Consider the following 20,198-nt stretch of genomic DNA (forward strand, 5'->3'; position numbering starts at 1 on the left):
ATGTTTAGTCGGCCCTCCTTGCTTGGATGAAAGTTTCGCCCTCCTCTCCTGATACTGAGAGGAGGATCAGGTTAGCCACGTCCATTAAGCCATATCCATTCCCTGAGAGGGGCGGAGTCAGACAGCTCATTAACTTTTAAAGCCACGGACACAGAAACAGTTCATTCTGAGCAGGGCTGAAACAGAGGGGTTTTTAGACATGCAAAAATCTAATATTGGAGTGTTTTTCAGCAATAGACTTCACAGGCATGTTTTGGGGACCTCTGAGACCAATATAAACTTGTCTTAAAAGGACAAAATATGTCCCCTTTAAAACACAATAGTTGACAAAAGCCAAAAAATAACCCAGCTTTTAAAATCAGGGTTCCTGAACACTTTTAAGAATCAAACTTAAGATCTTTTTTAACCTGAAAAAGTAATACCACTTTTTGTGCAGCAAGTGGACAAAAGTTAGAGGCTTGTGAGATTTCTCAGTACACCGGACAGAGCTGAATTCTGTAATTCAATGCGGTGCTAACAAAATGTCAATTAATATGATGCATTTTTGGGTCATAAAAACCCAAATGTGATTATTTCTGCCACAGTAAATGCTTCTTTCCTATTGATAAAGACATGTCTTAGTCAAAGTGCCTTCTAAAATTTGAGACCTCTAAAAAGTAAAAATAAGACGTTTATGGCCTTAAATTTAAAAATTCAAATGTAAGACCTTTTAAGACTTTCCCTTAAAATTCTTCATACCTGTGAATTGGGCTGTAGCCCACTGTGAGAGGATGACGACTTCTGCAGATTCTCCAACATCAGTGCCTGCAGAACAGAAAAAGAGATTGATATATCATTTGAAATGTGTCTTTATACTTCTTTCAAAGTGGAAATCAAAGTTTTTAAATGATCAGTGTACTATTCAAACAATCAACATGAGGGCATAAATATCTTAAAGGATTTAAAAAACATCAGCCAGCTTTAAGCAATAATATAGCTAAAAAGTATGCCTGTCAATTTAATATGATACAGCTTAATGGATTAAAAAGCAAACATCATTTTTTTTACTTCAGTTTGTTTTTATTTTAAATCAGACTTGGGAGATAGTTTAAGCTCAGATTGTAAGATGAATAAAATCCTGACAACGTTGTGCATCGTGTTAGACATATTTCTCGATTACTGTAAGAAGGTAGGAAAAATACCATTTGGGCCTCTAAGAATTAAAACTCATTAGATCATTCTTAGCAAAAACCCTTCACACTTGGCACATCCATACAGTTCCATCAATTCAGCTTTATTTGAAAACTTTAGAGGGCTTGGCTCAGCCTGGCAAAACAAACGCAGGTGTTTTGAATGTATGCAAATATCAGTGTCACTGGTTTCTACTCTGCAGTTGCAGAAACTTTAAAGGCTTCATTATAAATACTATATACACTGTATATTATACCAAGTAACATGTGTATCATTGGCTTTGGCAGGACATATATTTTAGAAATCGGATGTGCAGGTTGCACATTACAAAACTATTGTGACAGACACCAAGTGCTCCTCATGAACTTGAATTGCATGCTATTTTCCTGTCCCTCCCTATTTCAACACCATGATAACAGTTTCAATTTATTTTAAAGCAAAAAGAATGCATCAACTACTTAAAGTAAGAATAACTTCAATAACTATTCACTTTTTAAACAATAACATACACCTTTGCTTATGGTAAACGCATCTTTTTACCACAAAACAGAGCAGTTATTCACCAACCAAAAAACATAATTTAAACATAACCGAAAAAAAATGTTAGCTGCAGCTCTTCATCACGTTCTTTGATATAATCCCGGAAATTTGAAGAAATCTGAAAACTGCAAATGCTGTCTATAACGTTAGTTTATATTTTCCGGAGGAGGGGAGGTGGGTTGGCCTCATGACCTCAGTGTTATAACATCCTCGATACCGCCAGAAACCTGTGGTTGTTATTGACCTATCATGTAAAACAATAAAAATGTTATTTATCTAATACTAAAACACCATTAAATCTATTATGTTTAACAGCTCGTGAAATTGTGTTTACATGGCTACGCGCGCCTCCGTAACCCCAATACAAACACATTGGGAGCGCGGTCACGGTGGTACTGTACACTATGTGCGGCTGTTCGCTTGCTTACACTCAGCTTAGGCCTCGACTTGACAGGTGCACACTACAACTGTGTGCAACACGGTGCACTGCAAGGACTTACGAGTTAAGTCCGAACTCGGTAGGTAAATAGTTTCTTTGGGCTGTCAGCTGCAAATAACCGAAAGAGCAAACTGCCGTTTATATGTAATAACGCGTGCCCGACGGTTTATGTATTCCCGCTTCCAAGCCCACACACCGTTACGGCCTCTAACGTTAACCCCCGCCGTCTCTCGCCTCCTGCTGAACTTAGACAGACTCGACAGGCGACCGTTAACGCGAGCTTTAACTTACCCCTTTCAGTCGCTTTATAAGTGTGTTTTTCTGTCCGCTCTTCGGGAGGTTTCTCTGCTCCAGGGCGGCTTTCAAATCCGCAACTCGGAGTGATTGTAGAGGTTTTCCATCAAGCGTAATATCTTCGTCCGCCATTTTGCTCCCACCGCTTGTCCAAACTCCAACAAGCGTCGCTACGGCTGCTGCTCGGCGTCACAGCTCGGCTGTTTCCGGAAATGCTCGGTTTTTTCCGAAACACATAACTACCGTGACAGTTCAAAGCAGTTAAGGGACCAATTTAGGCCATTTCAACTAAAAATTATTTTCTTAAAGTGACTTTATCCGTCATGTGGCTATTCTACGATTTAATATGGTCGCTGGGAAAAAAATCATTCTTTCTTTTTTTCAAGATAAACAGATGCACTTAAGGTAGAAGAAATAATAGCATACAAAGCATAACTGAAATTAAAAACTGAAACATTTTTTAATTGTAAAAGATGTATTTGTGCATTCTGAACATGAATACAAGACAAACATCAAATGTAGTGTTAAAGTAAAGAGGCTTACGTTTGCGTAGTGTAGAAGAAAAGTCAAAGATTCACTTCCTTTAGGCAGCAAATCCAGGCTCTAAATTTTACATAGCATAGAAAACTTCATTGTATAAAAGAAAATACAGCCATGTATTTGTACTGTAACAAAACATATTTTTCAAAGAAAAAGGACATTTCTGTTCATTGCAATTTACAAAGTAAAGTCACCCCTGATATAGGATGTGCATATATAAATTTTAGACAAATTAAAGCCATGCAAACTGAAAAGCAAATAACATAAAAAGTGTTGTTAATAAATAAAGAGCTACAGGTCAGTGCTGATCATGCTCTCCAAACAGTTAAAGGCCTATAGCAGGCAGGTATTCAATATGCAATACTTTAAATCTCCACAAGGTGGCGCTGCAGCAGAAAATATATAAAAGGTAGGAAAAAGAACTCAGGCACACAATCAAGGTGATAATTATGAATTTTCCTGATAACACAGTTTTGGATATGAAAAATAAAAGCTGAATTATAACAAAAAGTAGTTTATAATCAAACTTTGTAAAGCACCTATGTTTTCCTTAGGTATGTATGAAAATAGTACACATCAGACCAAGCACTGTTGTCTAAGATGGTAAACAGGCATGTAATTTGTTGGATTAAAAATTCAAACCTTACCCATTTTTGTCAGCCAAAATGTGATGCTCTATTTCACAGTTTCAGCTAGGGTGGGGTATATGGGTTACATCAAATATTTATAAATTTATCTTGACAAGGGAAGAGTAAAGTCATGTAAAGTGGTCACGTTCAGTACAGTGAGCTGTATTCCCCTGTTATACTTAACATTAATTATGGATTTTCTTTTCTATATTTTACCCAGCCTTAGTCTTCACCGCACACCCTCACAGCACAAATATGAAAATATCAAAGGAGATATCATGAGCACTGTTAACAGGGGTGCACATATTGTGGGAAAAAGGATGAGAAGCAGTGAAATGTAAGCATGCAGATCACAACGAGACGTGTGCAGACAGGTGAGCTTGGTCAACAGGTTTCTTATCCATCGCAGTGACTGTGGGAAAGTATGGGATTAGGCAGTTTATCATGTCATTTGTCAGTTTTCAGTTATGATTGCTTCTTTGAAAGGCAGGATGTTTAGGTCATTGTGGGGCGTGTAAGACAGTTAACTGAACACTTGGGGACTGATTCTGACTTGGATGATATGCTGTTCATATTTTGCTTTACATTGGCAATGTCAGATTACACCAACACAACACATACTTGCACAGATTAAGATTGGAAGTCCAGGACACTTCCTTCACCACCTTTTTCCATTTTGAGCCCTAAAACACTCTGCTTCATCAGCTTCAGAATGATAAAAACAAAAGGCCTTTCAGGTATCACAGCAAAAAAAGTAGGCCAGATCCAGGATGTAAGGCCTCTGTCTGTGCTATTTTTAGAAGAGGGGGATGGCTGAATAAATAGAGGAAGGAAGGAAAAAATGGCTATCATGAGAGGAGAGGAAAATATGGCAAACATAATAAAGCAAAGCTCCCAACAATAACAGTCCGCGCGGATGCTCAAAGCCGCGGCGGAGCTTCAAATATTCAATAAGTTAACACTAAAAAAGACAAGTGTGCCTGGCATCAAAGCACAGAGGTCAGTATATAAACAAAAGGCAAACCAACACACACTTTGCAGACAAAACTGTCAAATCCCAGCAAAACTCGCTTGTTTCAATCCCAATCCAACCAAAGGTAATGAAAAGATTCGTACAACAAATAAGGCATTTCTAAGAGAAGAGAAAATATGTGTGTAGTGTAAACAAATTTCTTTTTTTTTTTTTTTACATTGAATGATATGAAATATCATGAGGATATTTCTGCCAGACGCTGGAGCAGAGTGGAGAAACCAGCTGCCTGCTGGGAGAGCTCAGCCACACGGTCCACCATCTCCTGGGTCGCAGATACTGACGGGTAGTTCTGTGCAGCACCCTTTGTTGCTACAACAACTGCTTTTAGGGCCTGGCAGAGTCGTCCTCCGGAGGTTGTGATCTGAGGAGAAAGGAGAATTTTCAAGAGTTTCGACCAAAATAAGGATTTCAGTTTAATAGAAGGCTTTATTAAAGTTAAACACTCTAGTTAGTGTTCAAACATATTTTAATGTTTTCTGGATTTACTGAACTTGAAAGATCATGGCACTTAAAGGGATATTCCAGTATTTTTTTAATTGAGTTGTATGAGGTACGAAGCAGTAGTAGTGGCATTAGCCTCCAAAGATTCTCCATTTTGAAATGCAAGAGCACAAAACTAATAGCCAAAGCCTGCATTGCAAACTCATGACAAAAACACAGAGGCTTTCCAGGTAAAAAATGAAATGCTTCAAAAGTTTTCAATAGTGAATAACTTTGAGCAAGGAAAAGTTTATTTGCATAGCACATTTCAACAACAAGGTAATTTGACACACAAGACATCCAAAAACACAAAGGGGAACAATAGCACAACAGAAACATTTGCAAAAAAATTAAAGGGATTAAAATAGCAAATAAAAACCACAAAAGATAAAACAAAGATCATGATATGATGTTCATAGAGGATCTCTTGTCTCCTTACTGCTACCTGACCCGATCTCAACTCAATGGTTCAGGACTCACGTGAGATTATAATGTATAAAAGATGGACAACAAGACAACTCCTGCACAACTCATCCTTTTAAGGATGCTCCCCAGGTTCTAAATAAGGTTGAGGGTCAGGGGATGATGGTGGCCACACCATGATTTTTTTTCTCCCTTTATGCTCATAGCAGCCAAGGCCTCAATGGGATTTTTTGCTGCATGGGATGGTACGTTACACCATGGCAGGATATGGGCAAACTCCCTTCCAATGATTCCAGCCCAAAACATCCCTCCACCACCTGCTTGCTGACGTTGGGACATGGTGGCCATCCACCAACCATCCAGAACTCCATCCATCTAGACCATCCAGTGTAACATGCCATTCATCAGTGAATAAAACTGAAAATCATTTGTCATACATTTCTGAGCCCACTGCAGTTGTTTCTCCTTGTGAGCATTGGTTAAGGGTGGCTGATATACAGCTCAACTTACATCATCATCAGTGGATTTTTCACAGCTGCTCTCTTAATGTGATGAATTTGCCATACAGAAACTTTCCTTAATATGCCTTTATCTGAACAAACCTGTCTGCACTCTGAATCCCAGACAAATCTCAAATCTTTCCACAGTATAACAATCTCTCTTCATTTTCAGTGAAATGTCCAGTATCTTTTACAAGATACTGCTCTATTTCAAGTTTTTAACCAGCAAAAAGATTCTTCTCCCCATATTGCATGAAACCTGTGACTTGCTTAACAATGTGGAACAACCTCCTTAAGTAGTTTCACTTTAATTAGGCTCAACTGGCAAACTAATGACCAAACCTGTCTGAGACTGATGTCAGTGATGTAAACTGACAGGAGAAGCAGCACAACTGAAAATTTTGAAAAATCTGGATGTTTGTTTTTACCTTAGCTCTGAGGTCAGCAGAGGTGAGAAGGCGGGACAGTGTGTCTCCAATGAACACCAGCTTGTGCGCGGTCACAATGAGACTCTTCCCTCTAGCGACAAAGATGCGAGGAGGCTGGTTCCCCTGCACGCTGCTGAAGAGCACGTCGATGGCGTCTGCTAGGCAGGAGAGGTGAGCGAGGCTCTGAGACGAGTAGAAGGAGAGCAGCTCCGAGTCCTCAAGGGAGAGAGACACTGGGAGAGCCGGAGAAGGGCTCAACTGCATGGAACAGAAGGATTCAATTAGTATGCAAGGATATTCTTACAAATTTACATCACCCAAACTAAACATAAGATATATTGCATCATTAATTACACTTAAAGAATTGCTAAAAAGAAAGACAATTGTAGTGTGGCAATTCAAAATAAAATCCTTCTCTTCGACTTCTGTTATACTTTGAACCTTTTTTTAAAGCTCCGTGAGGAGCATTCTTAATGTCTTAAACCGCTGGCAAGGGGTAGGTGTAACTTTTTTCTTCTCTAAAATGGATTTTACACATGTGCATATGTGACTGCGAAGTTAACATTTGGGTCTTGCTTATTTTTAAGTGTAATTTTCTACCATTTCTCTGGACCAAACTATTCAAGAAAAAAAATCAGCAAAATGAGTCTGTTAGGAAGAATAATACAAAGTTCTAACTCCCATTACTTCCTATGAAAATCAGTGGTTTCTTGTGTAAACATACCAGATGACCTCTGTATTCTTGTGACTGATTGAAAAAGAACTTTGATGAAGTAACTGTGAGATAAGCTAGCCATCTAACACAACTTTTTAAATGTGCAGTAAGATTTTTTGCTAGTAAAACAAATACAGGGTCTGTCATTTAAAATGAATAACTGTAGTAGCAACAGTTCACCCAGAAAAGCTTTCTCCTCTGATGATACCCTTCTTTAAAAATGTAATTCGTTCATACGTTCCAAATTATGCTTTAAATAAAATATCCATACAAGTTGCAGATATTTCATTTCATGTGTATTAGTGCGATTATTCATGCAATTATTGACTGTTAGCTGTCAAAAGAAACACACAAGCTCAAGTTTGTATTTTTTGTGCTTTTTTTGCATAAAGCCATGCAAGAAGCATGCTTTCTGTTATTTTTCTGTACGTTTTAGCCAACAGTTGCATGGAGCCACAACCCATCATTAAGTGCTATTTAAGTTAAAGATTGTTGTTAAAACAGCAGTGATTGTACCTCTTTATATAGGCCCTTTTTTAATTAATCCTAAAATCCATTGCTCTTTGCAGAGTGTACTTTATAGAAAAAGATCATGCAGCCTCTGTAAATGAAATGATGGATGAGCTGTTGGACAAGACAGTCTCAACCAAAACTCTAAAGTCAGACACATGTACATACAGTACATCAGCAAGTGGCTCTGTTGAAAGAATGACTGTGCTTTTCTGTCTCCTTTTGTCCTGCAGCCCCCATCCTATGTGAGGCAAGATTGTTAAGATCCACAAGTGACCTCTTGTTGGTGGCTATGGCGTAACCAAGGAGTTTTGAGAGTAGCAGAAAAAATGCAGCCTGGATGATGAAAAACATGACCTCAATCTCAAAGAGCGGAGGGTAAAACTGACTTAAGCGATAACAGGATAAAACTTGATTACTTGCTTCTGTGTATTTTTACTTTGATTTCAAACTGTAAGCGCATCTGAGGAAAAAATAAAAGCTCAAACATAAAAAAAGCAAAGCTCCAGGCATGATGGATGAGTGTACAAATTCATTCGACAGAAATCAACAGGGGTTAATGTAAGATTAAGTAAGGTGATGTTGGGTAAACATGTTACAGAGCAGAGCGCATCAGGAGCAAAAGAGCTGCTGCGGGGTGGATTAATGAGTCACAGCGCTCATTAGTAAACAGAGTGCACAGTGAACACAGTGTGAATCAATGACTTATCTGTGGAGACTTGCTGAGTGTGTTTCTGTACAACAAAAAAGCTTCAAGCCTGTGAGCTGTAGGAGAGAGGGAAAATAGACTCACCCTGGGCTCTGCTGTGATAGTTTGTCCGTTCTCAGTCAACCCATCAGGAAGAGGATCAGGTTTACCCTGGTTCGGAAATAGTGAGCATGTTAACAGAGGCATTTGGAGACTTTTTAATTGTATTGTCAAAATAAAATAAAAGCAAAAATGTTTAGAGTTTCTAGAAAATGCTGCACAAAGACACTGCAAAAAAGCCTAGTGATATATACCAATATTAGTCTGATAGACTGAAAAAGCATGTCAACAGACATACAGCACATGCCTAATTATATTCTCTGTAAACTACATGACATTAATGGATAGTTAATAGAAAATTAACTGAAACACAAAAACAGCCATAGGGATGGACTTATATATACACCGACCACTGCATAAGTAATACCAGTATCTAATTAGCCGATCACATGGCAGTGACCAGCGTATTTAGACATGTAGACACAGTCAAAACAATGTGCTAAAGTTCAACAGAGCATCAGTGGGGAGGAAAGGTGATGTAAGTAACTCTGATAGGTTGGTTGGAGTCTTTCACAAACAGCTGATCTACTGGGATTTTGAGGCACAATCATCTCTAAGGTTTGGACTGAAGGCAGGGCATTATTTCTGTACCAAAATGTCTTCTTGTTGGCAGAGAAGAATGACCAGACTGGTTCCAGCTGACAGAGAGGCAAAAATAACTCAAAACAATAACCACTTGTTACAACCAAGTCATGCAGAAGGGAATCTCTTAATGCACGACAACTTGAACCTTGAAGCAGATGGGCTACAGCAGCGGAAGACCACACCAGGTGCCAATAATGTGAGCTGAGAACAGGAAAAAGATGCTATAATTTGCACAGGCTTGAACAAAAGGAGATTGGAAAAATGTTTCCTGGTCTAATGGGTCTTGATTTCTGTGACACTGAAAATGATAGGGTCGGTATAAACAACATGAAAACCTATCAGGCCACAACAACAGCTCGTTCACTTAAATTATCTTTTTTTTATCTATTTATTAAGAATATTTTGAGGCTTTTGCTTTCATTTGATGAAACAGCTGATGAGAAGGGAGAGAATGGGGAAATAGTGCCAGATCAGGGATTTGATCCCATAAAAGTGCATCAAGCATGTAGCCTCTGTTCATGGGTACTTGCTCTATTAACTGAGCTGAACCAGTGCCCCTTCAATCACCTTCCCTCTATTGATGCTCTGTGTGAACTTGACCATGTCTACACATAAAACGGTTGGTAGCTGCTATGTGATCGGATAATTAGACATTTGTGATAATGAGCAGTTGAACAGGTATACCTTGTGAAGTAGCCAGTGATAAACCATGTTTGATTGTACTGTCGCTAATAAAACTCTGGGAAATGTCTGAAAAGGTACTAATAAATGCATCAAAGCACAAAAACACAGCAAAACCACAAAATACAGATAGCAGTCTGATTAAGACTAAAAAGCTCTAATGTTTTGCATTTTTACAGATGCTTACTACCTCTGAGACCTCAGAGTAAGTAGCAAATTCATAGATCACAAAAATGCTGCAGAAGTCTGTAACAGATTCAGACGCCAATACCAGTTTCCTTCTGATTCTGACTAAACAACCTAACACTGCTTATGTGAAAAGATACACCTCATTTTTAATGCTTTATTGTTAATCTTCATGACATCTCAAGAGAGATACTAACACTTTTATCAGTCTGATTCTGGCTAAACAGCACTATGATTAGCATGTTAACACACACTGGCTATGCTTGATTGTACTGCAAAAGTAAATGACATGCATGAAAAACTAGTAGCAAATGAACTGTGTGAAGCAGATACACAGATGCCAATAGTGCTACTATAATGGCTAAAATAACCATAGCGTCTAAAGGTAAAGTAGGATTGACACATCTCTGTCTATTCATTTCCATATATGCTATAAACTGTTATAACATTATGTTCATAGCAAGGGAAAATGAGTCTTACATCTACTTTAAAGAGCTCAAGTATCAGCTTCTAGGAGGTCTTTGATGTTTACTGCCTGAGCGAGTTTAATAGGGACTTTGGTTCTTTGGTGATAAGCAATAAAAGGCATTTCAAAGAAAATGTAAAGACAAAGAATTTTGTTAATTAATCAATAATTTCTCAAGCAAACATTTGCTGGCTTTAGCTTCCAAGATGCAGGGATCTACTGTTGTTATTTTGCACATGAAAAATTAATTTTGGTTTTGAACTGAATGACAAAAAACATTTTCAAAATGTCCCTTTGAACTGGGAAATAGTGTTGAGCCTTCATGTACTTAGTGTTTCCCACATACTGACAATACTTTGGTGGATCCCTCAGATACAGTGCCTATAAAAAGTTTTCACCCCCTTGAAAGTTTTACCCTTTTATTTATTTTATAAATCATTCATGGTCAATATAATTTAGTAGTTTCACGTTAAAAACTGACCTGCAGTTTGACGTATCCCACACTGTCTCCAGTTGGTATAGGTGCAGGAATGGGGGTCAAGCCGATCCCTGCATACTCATTGCTGGGGTCATCTTCTCCATCAGCTGGACCCACAGTTAGTGTCACAGTTGAAGACGTGGGAGGCAAAGGGAAGGCAGGTTGAGGGGTCGGGGGAAGAGGCCTTTCTTGGATCCAGCTACCTTTACGGGATCCCATCCCACCTCCTGAAGACTTCCCATCAGGCACAGGGAGCGCTGGCAGCGGCCTTCGGGACAGGGAATCTTGAGAAGGCAGACGGGGGCGGCCCTGAGCCTGCAAGAGGAGGGCACTCTCTTCAAGAGAGCGCTGGACAAGCAGCAAGAGCCCTTCTGATGGGGGAGCATTGCCGATTGCGGATAATGCAGGCAAAAGGTCCGACAGGCGAGCCCATGCCTGCTGGAGAGGAGGCGGAGGATCGTCTGAGTGACTGGCTTTCCAAGTAGACAGGATTTCAGCCAATGAGGTGGCCAGGTCCCGAGAGGACAGAGTGGAAGCTGGGCAGGACGCCACGCTCAGCACCGAGTGGACAAGGCTGGAAAGAGACACCCGCCACTGAACGTCGCCTGAACCGTTACTAGAAACAGAAAGGCGGTGGGTGGAGGTGGAGGAGGACGACAAAGAGTGGGGGAGCACTTCAGAAGTCAAAGCAGGCATGTCGTAGATGCCACAGTCAGGCTCAGAGGAGTCTCGGTTATGACTCCCTCCACTGGCTCGTTTGTCCAATCCAGGTGCGCTGTAGAGCTGTCCCATCTGGGTGACCTCCTCTCCAGAAAGGCTGGTGGTGGACTCTCCAGGGCCCAGAGGCAACCCTGGAAGTGTAGGAACACTGTATACTTCATCATCAAGTTCCTCAGGCTGTGCTTCGGATGTGGACACATTTAGGGAGCTGGTGGGAACATCGTAGACCTACATGTGGGAGAGATGAAATAGGGAATACTTCAATGCCTAGTATTGGCTTTAAACCTACATGTTACTGGAAGATAAGAATAAACTTGCAGAAAAAAGGCAGATTTGACCCCCTAAACATAACATAACAACCAACAAGAAGTTACAGCAGCCCAAAAGGAAACAACAATCCAACAGCTGGCTGGTAGTCAAGTAACACTGAAGGGGAGATCACTGAGGGAGGAGGAGGGGTGGTGGTGGTGGTGTGGCCTTGGCATGGCCCTGACAGATGGGTGTGACTGAGAGAAAATAGCATCAGCATTTGGACTGGATAGACAGGCTCCCACGGCAGACAGAAACAGGTGTGGCCTCGCCTTGGAGGGAGGGGGTAGACGGAGGGCAGAATGTGAGAAAAAATGGTGACACAGTGTTTGATCATCTTCTCATGTTGCGGAAACCATTTAACGTGTTCAGACATGAAGTCAACACACCGGTTTACCACACTTCCCAGTAATTACCTCACAAATCACTGATACAGAGCATTGTCAGCAAACTCAAAATCACAACTTTGGTTTTTCTCTAAAATGCTTTAAGCTCATTTAAAAGACAAGTGAAACAGAAATCTGTGCACATAAAGATAACTAAGTCTCCCATTTCTTTGCATAACCAAAGAAAACAAGCAATTTCAGCATCCTTTGAGAAGAAAACAGTGCAGTTATGAAGGCCAAAAAAGCACAAAACAGGTCCAAAACATGAGAAGAGATTGGCCATCACAACATTAATATGAAAGGAAATAGGAAAATAAGAAAATGCTGCCTACAAGAAGAGTGAAAGCAAACCTCAGTGTTGTCTTTACCTCAGTCTCAGAGTCGGTTTGTGGTGGGACACTGCGAGGGGTGTCATAGATGCCATCGTCGTCCCCGAGGGAAGATGGGACAGGACGCTGCCACCTTCCACTTGGTGGAGTATCATACACCTACCATCACAACAAGAATTCAAGAATAAATTACCACTGCCTCTCTTTCTTGACAGAATTTTTTTCAAAAGTAGGACAAAAAAATCAGTTCACATGCAAACTTAAGGAGATAACAGGTGGCTAAACATGCTTCTACTGTCACATACCTGGTCGTCCACAGTATCTGAATGACCCTGACTCTCTCCGTTTTTGTTCTGAATGTTGCCATTGTTTGGTTGGCAATTGTTTGCCTTTCCCTCTTTACTCTGAGGAGTTCCCTTCTGTGTCTCTGCTTCTTGCTGCTGCAGGCTCACAGAGCACACCTGAGAAGTGACTTTGGGAATAGAGTTAGAATCAGCTGATGCAGCTTGTGTTTGTTGCGCATCCTTCCTGGTGACCCCCCGTACTGGAGGTGCAGGTGGAGGAGGTTTGCGGGCAAAATTTGGTGACCCAGGGACCCTGACTTGTCCAGCTCTGACCAGCAAAGGGGACCCTCGATGACAGGCCAAGCCAGGTTTGCCCCTGGCGACAGCCGGGACTCCCTTCTGCAGAGGTCTGGAAGATGCTTGGTTAGGGGATAATGAAGACGGGTGCTGGTGGGCTAAAACTGTGGCTGGAGTCCTGTGAAGATTGGCTCCAACAGGGGTGGGAGTTTGGTACATCCCAGGTGTGTCCTGGCTGACTTTGGGCTGTGGAGTATTAGGTGATCCACTGACCAGAGAGGGGCCGTTGGAGCAGACAACCCCTCCTGTGGGGGACTGGTAAACTTCATCACCTGCAAGAGGCGTCCCTTTAGGCACCAAGTAACAGTCATCTGCTTGCTCTGTCGTTTCTCTTGGGACCAGATATGTAGTGTCTTCTGCTTCCTCAGCCGTCCTTGGTGCTCCAGTGGGGGCGAGGTATACAGACTCTGAAGCTGCGAGGGATCCTGGTTGCCTTGAAGGCATAGGACTCACTGGACTTTGATAAAGTGTTCCTGTTATGTCTGTTCCTCGCCCTCTCAGAGAGGGTGAGCGTGGACGCCCTGCCACCCCGATATCCCATTCAGGCCTGGGTCGAGTACCAGAGCTGGAGTGCGAGCGTGGACGCCCACCCTCCACTCTGCGGAGCTCTCCCGGTCTAGAGGCAGCTCCAGCTCCTCGTCCTTCACCCACACCAGGTGGGGAGCGGTACACTCCATCTATGTCCTCTGCACTAGAGCTCACAGCAGTTCGTGCCAGTCCAGGTGTGAGGTAGACGGAGTCCTCAGCAGGGCCATGGCGGGAGTCCGAGCCTGGGGGAGGGGCAGTCTGGAGGAGTCGAAGGCGGTTGGCAGGCGCGATGCCCTGTCTGCCATGAAGGGAGCAGAGCCACCAGCCTGGACCGCCGCTCTGCTCCTGTTCAAGAACCATGAGGATATCACCTTTCCGGAAAGCCAGCTCCTCCGGACTCTCTGCTGTGTTGTCGAACAGCGCCTTAGCCAAAACCGTCTGAGAAAGAGGATTTCACACACAGAAAGTAAAACAGGTTTAAATCTACAGCCTTAATCCACATAAAATAGAGTCTGACATGTACACAAAACTAACAAACAAGTGCATTGACACTGCAATGCCAAGTCAGGGGTACAAAAAGGTTGATTGTCTGGAGCTTTTGAATAGAGAATGAATTGGAGTGAATAGGGAAGATCTCGTAAAAGGGCCATGTGGAAGACAGAGGGACAGGAAGAAGAGTGAGCAGGGAGTGAACAAAAATAAACACAACAGAATTTTTTTGAATCAAAGCATCTTGAAATTCAAAATTCGCAGCTGTGTCCGCAATCCTGAAGCAGAGCAAAAGAGGGGCACAGTGAGGGAGGATCAATGATCAAATGGACACAGGGGCTTAATGGTAATGAGCGAGATGAGAGGGAGGGGGGAGGGGATGAGAGCCACATCTGTCCCTTGCTGTTTAGGATTTAATTGCCAACCCAAAGCCAAGGAGTCAGGCCCCCTTTCATTTTCTAAACCAACCCCCCAGGGACGCCTAGGCTTCATTGAGCCATGTGGGACCCCCTTAGGACAGTAATGGATGCAATGACGATCACTATAAAATACATATCCGTGAAAGGATGAAGTGGGATAATCGAGATAAGAAATAGCATGAAAAGAAATTATTCTAGTTTCAATGCAGGCTTAAATACATTTGTCCATTACATGCATATTAATACAAAGAAAGACTGTACTCACAGAGACAGACATTGTTGGTGAGATAACAGCTATGTCTCTGAGAAACTATAACCCAAGATCTTCATCAGTCTGGCTCATCCATCTAAATTTCTGGTTCTCTTGAATGTGTTGGTCGCCAGACAGACTCGGTCCAGGAGCACAGCTGGGACTGGGTAGCACACATCTCCAAGTCAGGGCGCCTCGTCGTCTCCGCATTCATACGGACCCTGAAATCAATCGAAAACAAGCCCCTTTTACGCTCATTTCAAGACTCAGTTATAAACATACCGAGGCGGTCATGTTCAACACAGACGTGACAAAACACATGTGAAATGAAAACTAAGCAGGCAGCAGCGGCAACACCTGTCTGTCGTTTCCACGCCCAGTAACGTTACGTTGAATGCAACCCGTTCAGCGAAAGCTAGCGTTAGCTTAGCATCGTAGATAAATGAGGGATGCGTTCTCGCTATCGAAGCAGTTTCAGTATGGAGCCGTTTCTAGAGCTAAATAAAGATGTATGTGAGATATTCCCTGCTACAGCCATCGCCAGCTATGCGTACCGGCCTAGTTAAGAGCTAAAATTGCTAGCTATGTAGGTTATCTTCGTCGCTGCTAACGCTAAAGTTCAGTTCAAAACAACAATGGCACCGCTGGGTAAAAACCACTAAAGCCCATTGAGATACTAGTCCTCATTAGCACACATTACTGCCTTTTTAAATCAATTACCTCGTTTTTTGTCGTTTCACGGATAAACTTCGCATCAGGGGTACAGTCTCTGTTACGTGAAATCACTTCTTTTCAGGCGTGAAAATCTCTGGCCATGGCCGTTCAATCATTTTCGGCGATGACAACAAAATTATCTCCGCCCCTATAGTGGTGAACTCATTTCACTAATCTACAAGCACAACATCAATAGAAACGTAATGATAGTAGACCCATCTAACACTTGTAAGATCGAACAAAAAACTGCAGCGCGGAACGCAGGACATCTGTGATTGGCTCGTTTTCGGCGAGTTGCGTTTAAGGACGTCCAGATTTTGCAGTTAACCAGAAAGCCATCCTTAAATACACTTTATAAATTAAAGTTTTGTCAATGGTTCTATCACGAAAACGTGTCTTAGCCTAAGTTTAATGACATATTTTTAGATGGACTTGATTTTAGAATTGAATTTAGCGACTAAAAAAATGTTTTAAAATTATGGAGGCTTTTATTGTGACAGCAAAACCTAACCCGGAAAATACTAGCTGATAGTAGCAACGCATTGATCGTCCGTAGTCCAAGATCCAGGTTGTAGACTTTGTGAGTGTTTTGACCATTTCACTCTCTACTTTTTAAAATTTTGCACAGTCTGTAGGTCGAGATAATGCCAGCGGTCATATCTGCGCAATTGTTTTAGATTCTTTTACAAACAATGTGTTTAAACATAAGGCGTAACGTGAACTTGTCTGATTCTTGATTCTCCTTTGCTTATACCGATCAGCTCTTAAATCACTTAAGATCAGTAACTTCTTCAAGCTAAAGAAAACTGTCCCCAACTTATTTCTGTCTTTGCTTGAGTCTATTTTACATTAAGCTCGTGCACAAATGCTGCATGACTGTAAGGCTCAGGATGACCTCTGCCCTAGTTACCTAGTAATGATTTTATAGTGCAAAAAACATCAGTGGCATTTTTTGTTCTCAGGTGATGTTAAGGAGTGTATTCAGGTGCCTTAGGACCAATCCTGTGACAGGACAGAGGAGGATGTCTCAGAGCAGCCTTGCTGGAAAAATAGCAATAGTCACAGCCTCCACAGATGGGTAAGTATTTCATGATTTACACCATAGCGCGCTGCAGTACACAGATGGATATCAAAGAAAGTGACATTGACAACAGTAATATACTGTTCTGATGTGCAGTGATACCAATCAGATAGTTAAAAGTTAAAAGGTTTTGACCTAAATATGACACCTGGATGTGAATATTCACGTTACTTTTGCACATCTACAGTGCCGCGAAAAAGTATTTGCCCCCTTTCTGATTCCTTTTTTCATATTTATCATAATTAAATGTTTTGGATCATCAAACTAGTTTTTATATTTCACAAAGACAACCCAAGCAAATACAAAATGTAGTGTCCGAATGAGGGGGGGTCCAAACCTATCTGGCCCTATGTGAAAAAGTGATTGCCCCCCTTGTTAAATCATGACTTAACTGTGATTGACCACAGTTCTTGGAAAGCTGAGTTTGTCCCCCCCTTAACATGAAGATGAAATGTCACAGGGTGTAAATATGCCCTGTAAGGGCATTGGTCAAAAACCCAAAGCTAAATAATCTAAATTTACTAATCACATTCACACTGTTTGTGCTATGTAGACAGTATGCATGAATTTGCAATGTGATTTCTTGTTATTTAAAACAAATCATTACTCAATATTGGCTGTGTAAGACTTGTGAGTAAATGTGAGTATTCCCTCCATCACTGACAGTTCTCCCTCCCCAGGATTGGTCTGGCTGCAGCTCAAGCTCTGGGAAAAAGAGGAGCACATGTGGTAGTGAGCAGCAGGCGGCAGGCAAACGTGGACAAGGCCGTGGCGCTGCTGCAGAGCCAGAGCATCAAGGTGACTGGGACCACCTGCAATGTTGGCAAGGAAGAAGACAGAGAAAAACTAGTTCAAACAGTGAGTTCTTTTCCTAACTCTGTCTTCTCCAGCTGCTGAAGAGACTGTTCACTGTTACTAATCTGAGTTTGTGTTTGGAACAGACTCTGGATCAATGTGGGGGTATTGATATCCTCGTGTCAAATGCAGCAGTCAACCCTTTTTTTGGAAACCTACTGGACACATCAGAGGAAGTTTGGGACAAGGTACACAGAAAAACTGATGCAACAATCGAGAACTATCATTTTTGCTCATGTCTCTGAAATAAATACCCTTTCTTTAATTCTACTGTAGGATATTTTATGGTGAAGCTTTAATCCTCAATTATTATAAATTGTGTGATCGTTTCTTCATCCTTGCCTAGATCTTGGCAGTAAATGTGAAATCAGCCTTCCTCATGACAAAGTTGGTGGTGCCCCATATGGCAAAAAGAGGGTGAGTGACAGAGTAAGACAGGCTAAGCATGATTCACATTCATCTCTTCCTGCTATCTTTTTGAATGCTAACACTGTAATTCTTCTGTATTTTTGTTGTAGAGGGGGAAATGTTGTCTTTGTATCTTCTGTGGCAGGATACCAACCAATGCAGGTCAGTGGGAGTCCTACAGGGTAATTTCCTTCATACATAGTCCTCTCAAATGTCTCTATTTTTAACACCTTTATTGTGAGTTTAAACAAAAAGAATAACATAATACAACTGCTTAAGAAATCATGAATCATAGAGCATCAAGCAGCTCATGCAACAAATCAAGTAAAGAATTAGTATCTTCTTAAATAAGATTTGAAAATGACTGCAACCCCCATCTAAACTGAATGTTTTTGGGATTGCACCTTAGTGTCAGCTTGTTATTTAAACCACTTGTCCCAGCATTTAAAAACATGTAATCTTTTTAGCATTACACATTCAAAGCTGAATTAAAACAAAGTGTTGTTCTATAAGTTTCAAGCCTTTCATCTGAGACATGGCCAAAACAGTTAATAAAAAACTGAAGCAAGTGCACAAACTGCAATAGCATTGCCACTAGAGGCTGAGTTTTAAGCAAGTTAATCCCCATTAGGCCCCATTTTCAAATGTCCATCTTTAGACATATTTATAGACTACTTTAATACAATTTAAGTTTGAGTGGTAATTGTTCCTTTCATGACAAATGTGCTGAGGTTATTTTCAAATGATTTGTTCATGTTATACTTAATTTTTGAATCATGGATAAGTGCCATGGATGCTGCTAGCTTTATTTTAGCTGACCCTGCTAATTCAGTTGTTTTAGCTAACTTTAACATCTTAAAAACTCTGGTGACTTACCACCATTAAAATAACTTCAAGGCTCACATAACCCCGGCTAGCTTGCTACCTTTAGCTCTACCTGCAGTGCAGCTAAATAAATTAGAAACCATGAAAAAGTTCATTTTTGACGCAATTCAATTAAAAAAGTTAAACTTCTATATATTTTACATTCATCTCTTTTTTGTGATCAAATTTTTATTAACGTTTTCAAAGATATGCATTTCATTGTAGAAACAATTATATAATATAAGTCAAGGCATATCAAATTAAAATAAACAACACAGGAAAAAACAAAAAAATACAAATGGCAGGTTGATGTAAGAAAAGGTGCGTGAAAGCACATGAGTATCCAAGCTCGAGTGCATTTAGCGTTGTGGCCTTCTACAAATTACCCTGAAATCTGCTTTGTTGTTTTCCTGCAGTGTTTCAGATCACATATCTTTCTCTGCAGGGCCTTGGTGCTTACAGCGTCAGTAAGACAGCACTGCTAGGTCTGACCCGAGCGCTGGCCCCTGAGCTGGCCCAGGATAACATAAGAGTCAACTGTGTAGCTCCTGGAGTCATCAAGACACGCTTCAGCCACGCGGTGAGAAAGACAAACTGTTAATTTTACTTAATTTGTACAAATTTTTTTATTAAAAAAAAAGGGGTTTGTGTTTCTCCCTTGAATGATTAAATTATCTCATAAATTTCCAGTTATGGACAAACGAGGACATCATGGACAGTTTCAAACAGACTCTGAGCATTAAAAGGTATGTCCACTGCTCGCATGTATGTTTAAAGCCAATATGCACATATATTAGGACAATCAATAAATACTATATCTGATATTTTTCCTTCATCTTTCTTTCAGAATTGGAGAACCAGAGGAAATAGGAGGAGTGATCGCCTTCTTGTGCTCTAACGAAGCTTCCTATATCACTGGAGAGACCATCACAGCCACCGGAGGGATTGGCTGTCGACTTTGAATGTCCAATCACCAGCAAAAAGATTGTATTAACTGATTGTAATAACTGAAGATTGATACTAAAGGTTTTTGGTTATTTACTTTGGAGATTTTTGTATTTATGTTCAAAACTTTCTAATCAAGATTTTAAAAATACACTATCAACAGTGTTCAAACACATAATTGAAAAGGCTGCTTAAACTGAGTTTTAAAAATGTGATTTGTCAAGAATAAATCCTCCTGTTTAATGGTGGAATAAGTAAAAGATAGATTTATAATTTAACATTATTGGTAGGTGGCTTTTCCCTTCTGATGTCCAGATTATATTAAAAAAATCAGTCAGACTCAATATTTTTCTTT

At 40.8% G+C, this 20,198-nt stretch overlaps 3 protein-coding genes across 4 annotated transcripts in view; 1 reads left to right on the top strand and 2 right to left on the bottom strand.

Moving 5' to 3' along the window:
• acin1b (apoptotic chromatin condensation inducer 1b) overlaps positions 1-2,593 on the bottom strand; it is a 29,587-nt gene extending 26,994 nt beyond the window's left edge. For both annotated transcript variants that reach the window (XM_041778986.1, XM_041778985.1), the window contains exons 1-2: positions 2,441-2,593; positions 739-804 (exon numbers count right to left, since the gene is read on the bottom strand). In XM_041778986.1, the coding sequence (XP_041634920.1) occupies positions 739-804; positions 2,441-2,575 (201 nt within the window). In that variant the 5' untranslated portion in view covers positions 2,576-2,593. The remainder of the gene's footprint in view (positions 1-738; positions 805-2,440) is intronic.
• A 286-nt stretch (positions 2,594-2,879) lies between these two features.
• On the bottom strand, positions 2,880-15,878 carry efs (embryonal Fyn-associated substrate). Its single transcript, XM_041778987.1, has 8 exons — positions 15,697-15,878; positions 14,992-15,197; positions 12,955-14,256; positions 12,689-12,808; positions 10,909-11,853; positions 8,495-8,560; positions 6,477-6,734; positions 2,880-5,006 (listed from the first exon to the last, which is right to left on the bottom strand). Exons 2-8 carry the CDS (start codon positions 15,001-15,003, stop codon positions 4,821-4,823), a joined length of 2,889 nt encoding a protein of 962 aa, XP_041634921.1. The 5' UTR covers positions 15,004-15,197; positions 15,697-15,878; the 3' UTR covers positions 2,880-4,820.
• A 325-nt stretch (positions 15,879-16,203) lies between these two features.
• dhrs4 (dehydrogenase/reductase (SDR family) member 4) lies at positions 16,204-19,939 on the top strand. Its single transcript, XM_041779488.1, has 9 exons — positions 16,204-16,270; positions 16,653-16,768; positions 17,452-17,629; positions 17,713-17,814; positions 17,973-18,043; positions 18,145-18,196; positions 19,344-19,478; positions 19,589-19,644; positions 19,746-19,939. The coding sequence occupies exons 2-9, from the start codon at positions 16,656-16,658 to the stop codon at positions 19,858-19,860; spliced, it is 822 nt and encodes a 273-aa protein (XP_041635422.1). The 5' UTR covers positions 16,204-16,270; positions 16,653-16,655; the 3' UTR covers positions 19,861-19,939.
• Positions 19,940-20,198: the final 259 nt, after the last annotated feature.

Source organism: Cheilinus undulatus, linkage group 22 (assembly GCF_018320785.1).
Source record: "Cheilinus undulatus linkage group 22, ASM1832078v1, whole genome shotgun sequence".
Lineage (NCBI taxonomy): Eukaryota > Metazoa > Chordata > Actinopteri > Labriformes > Labridae > Cheilinus > Cheilinus undulatus.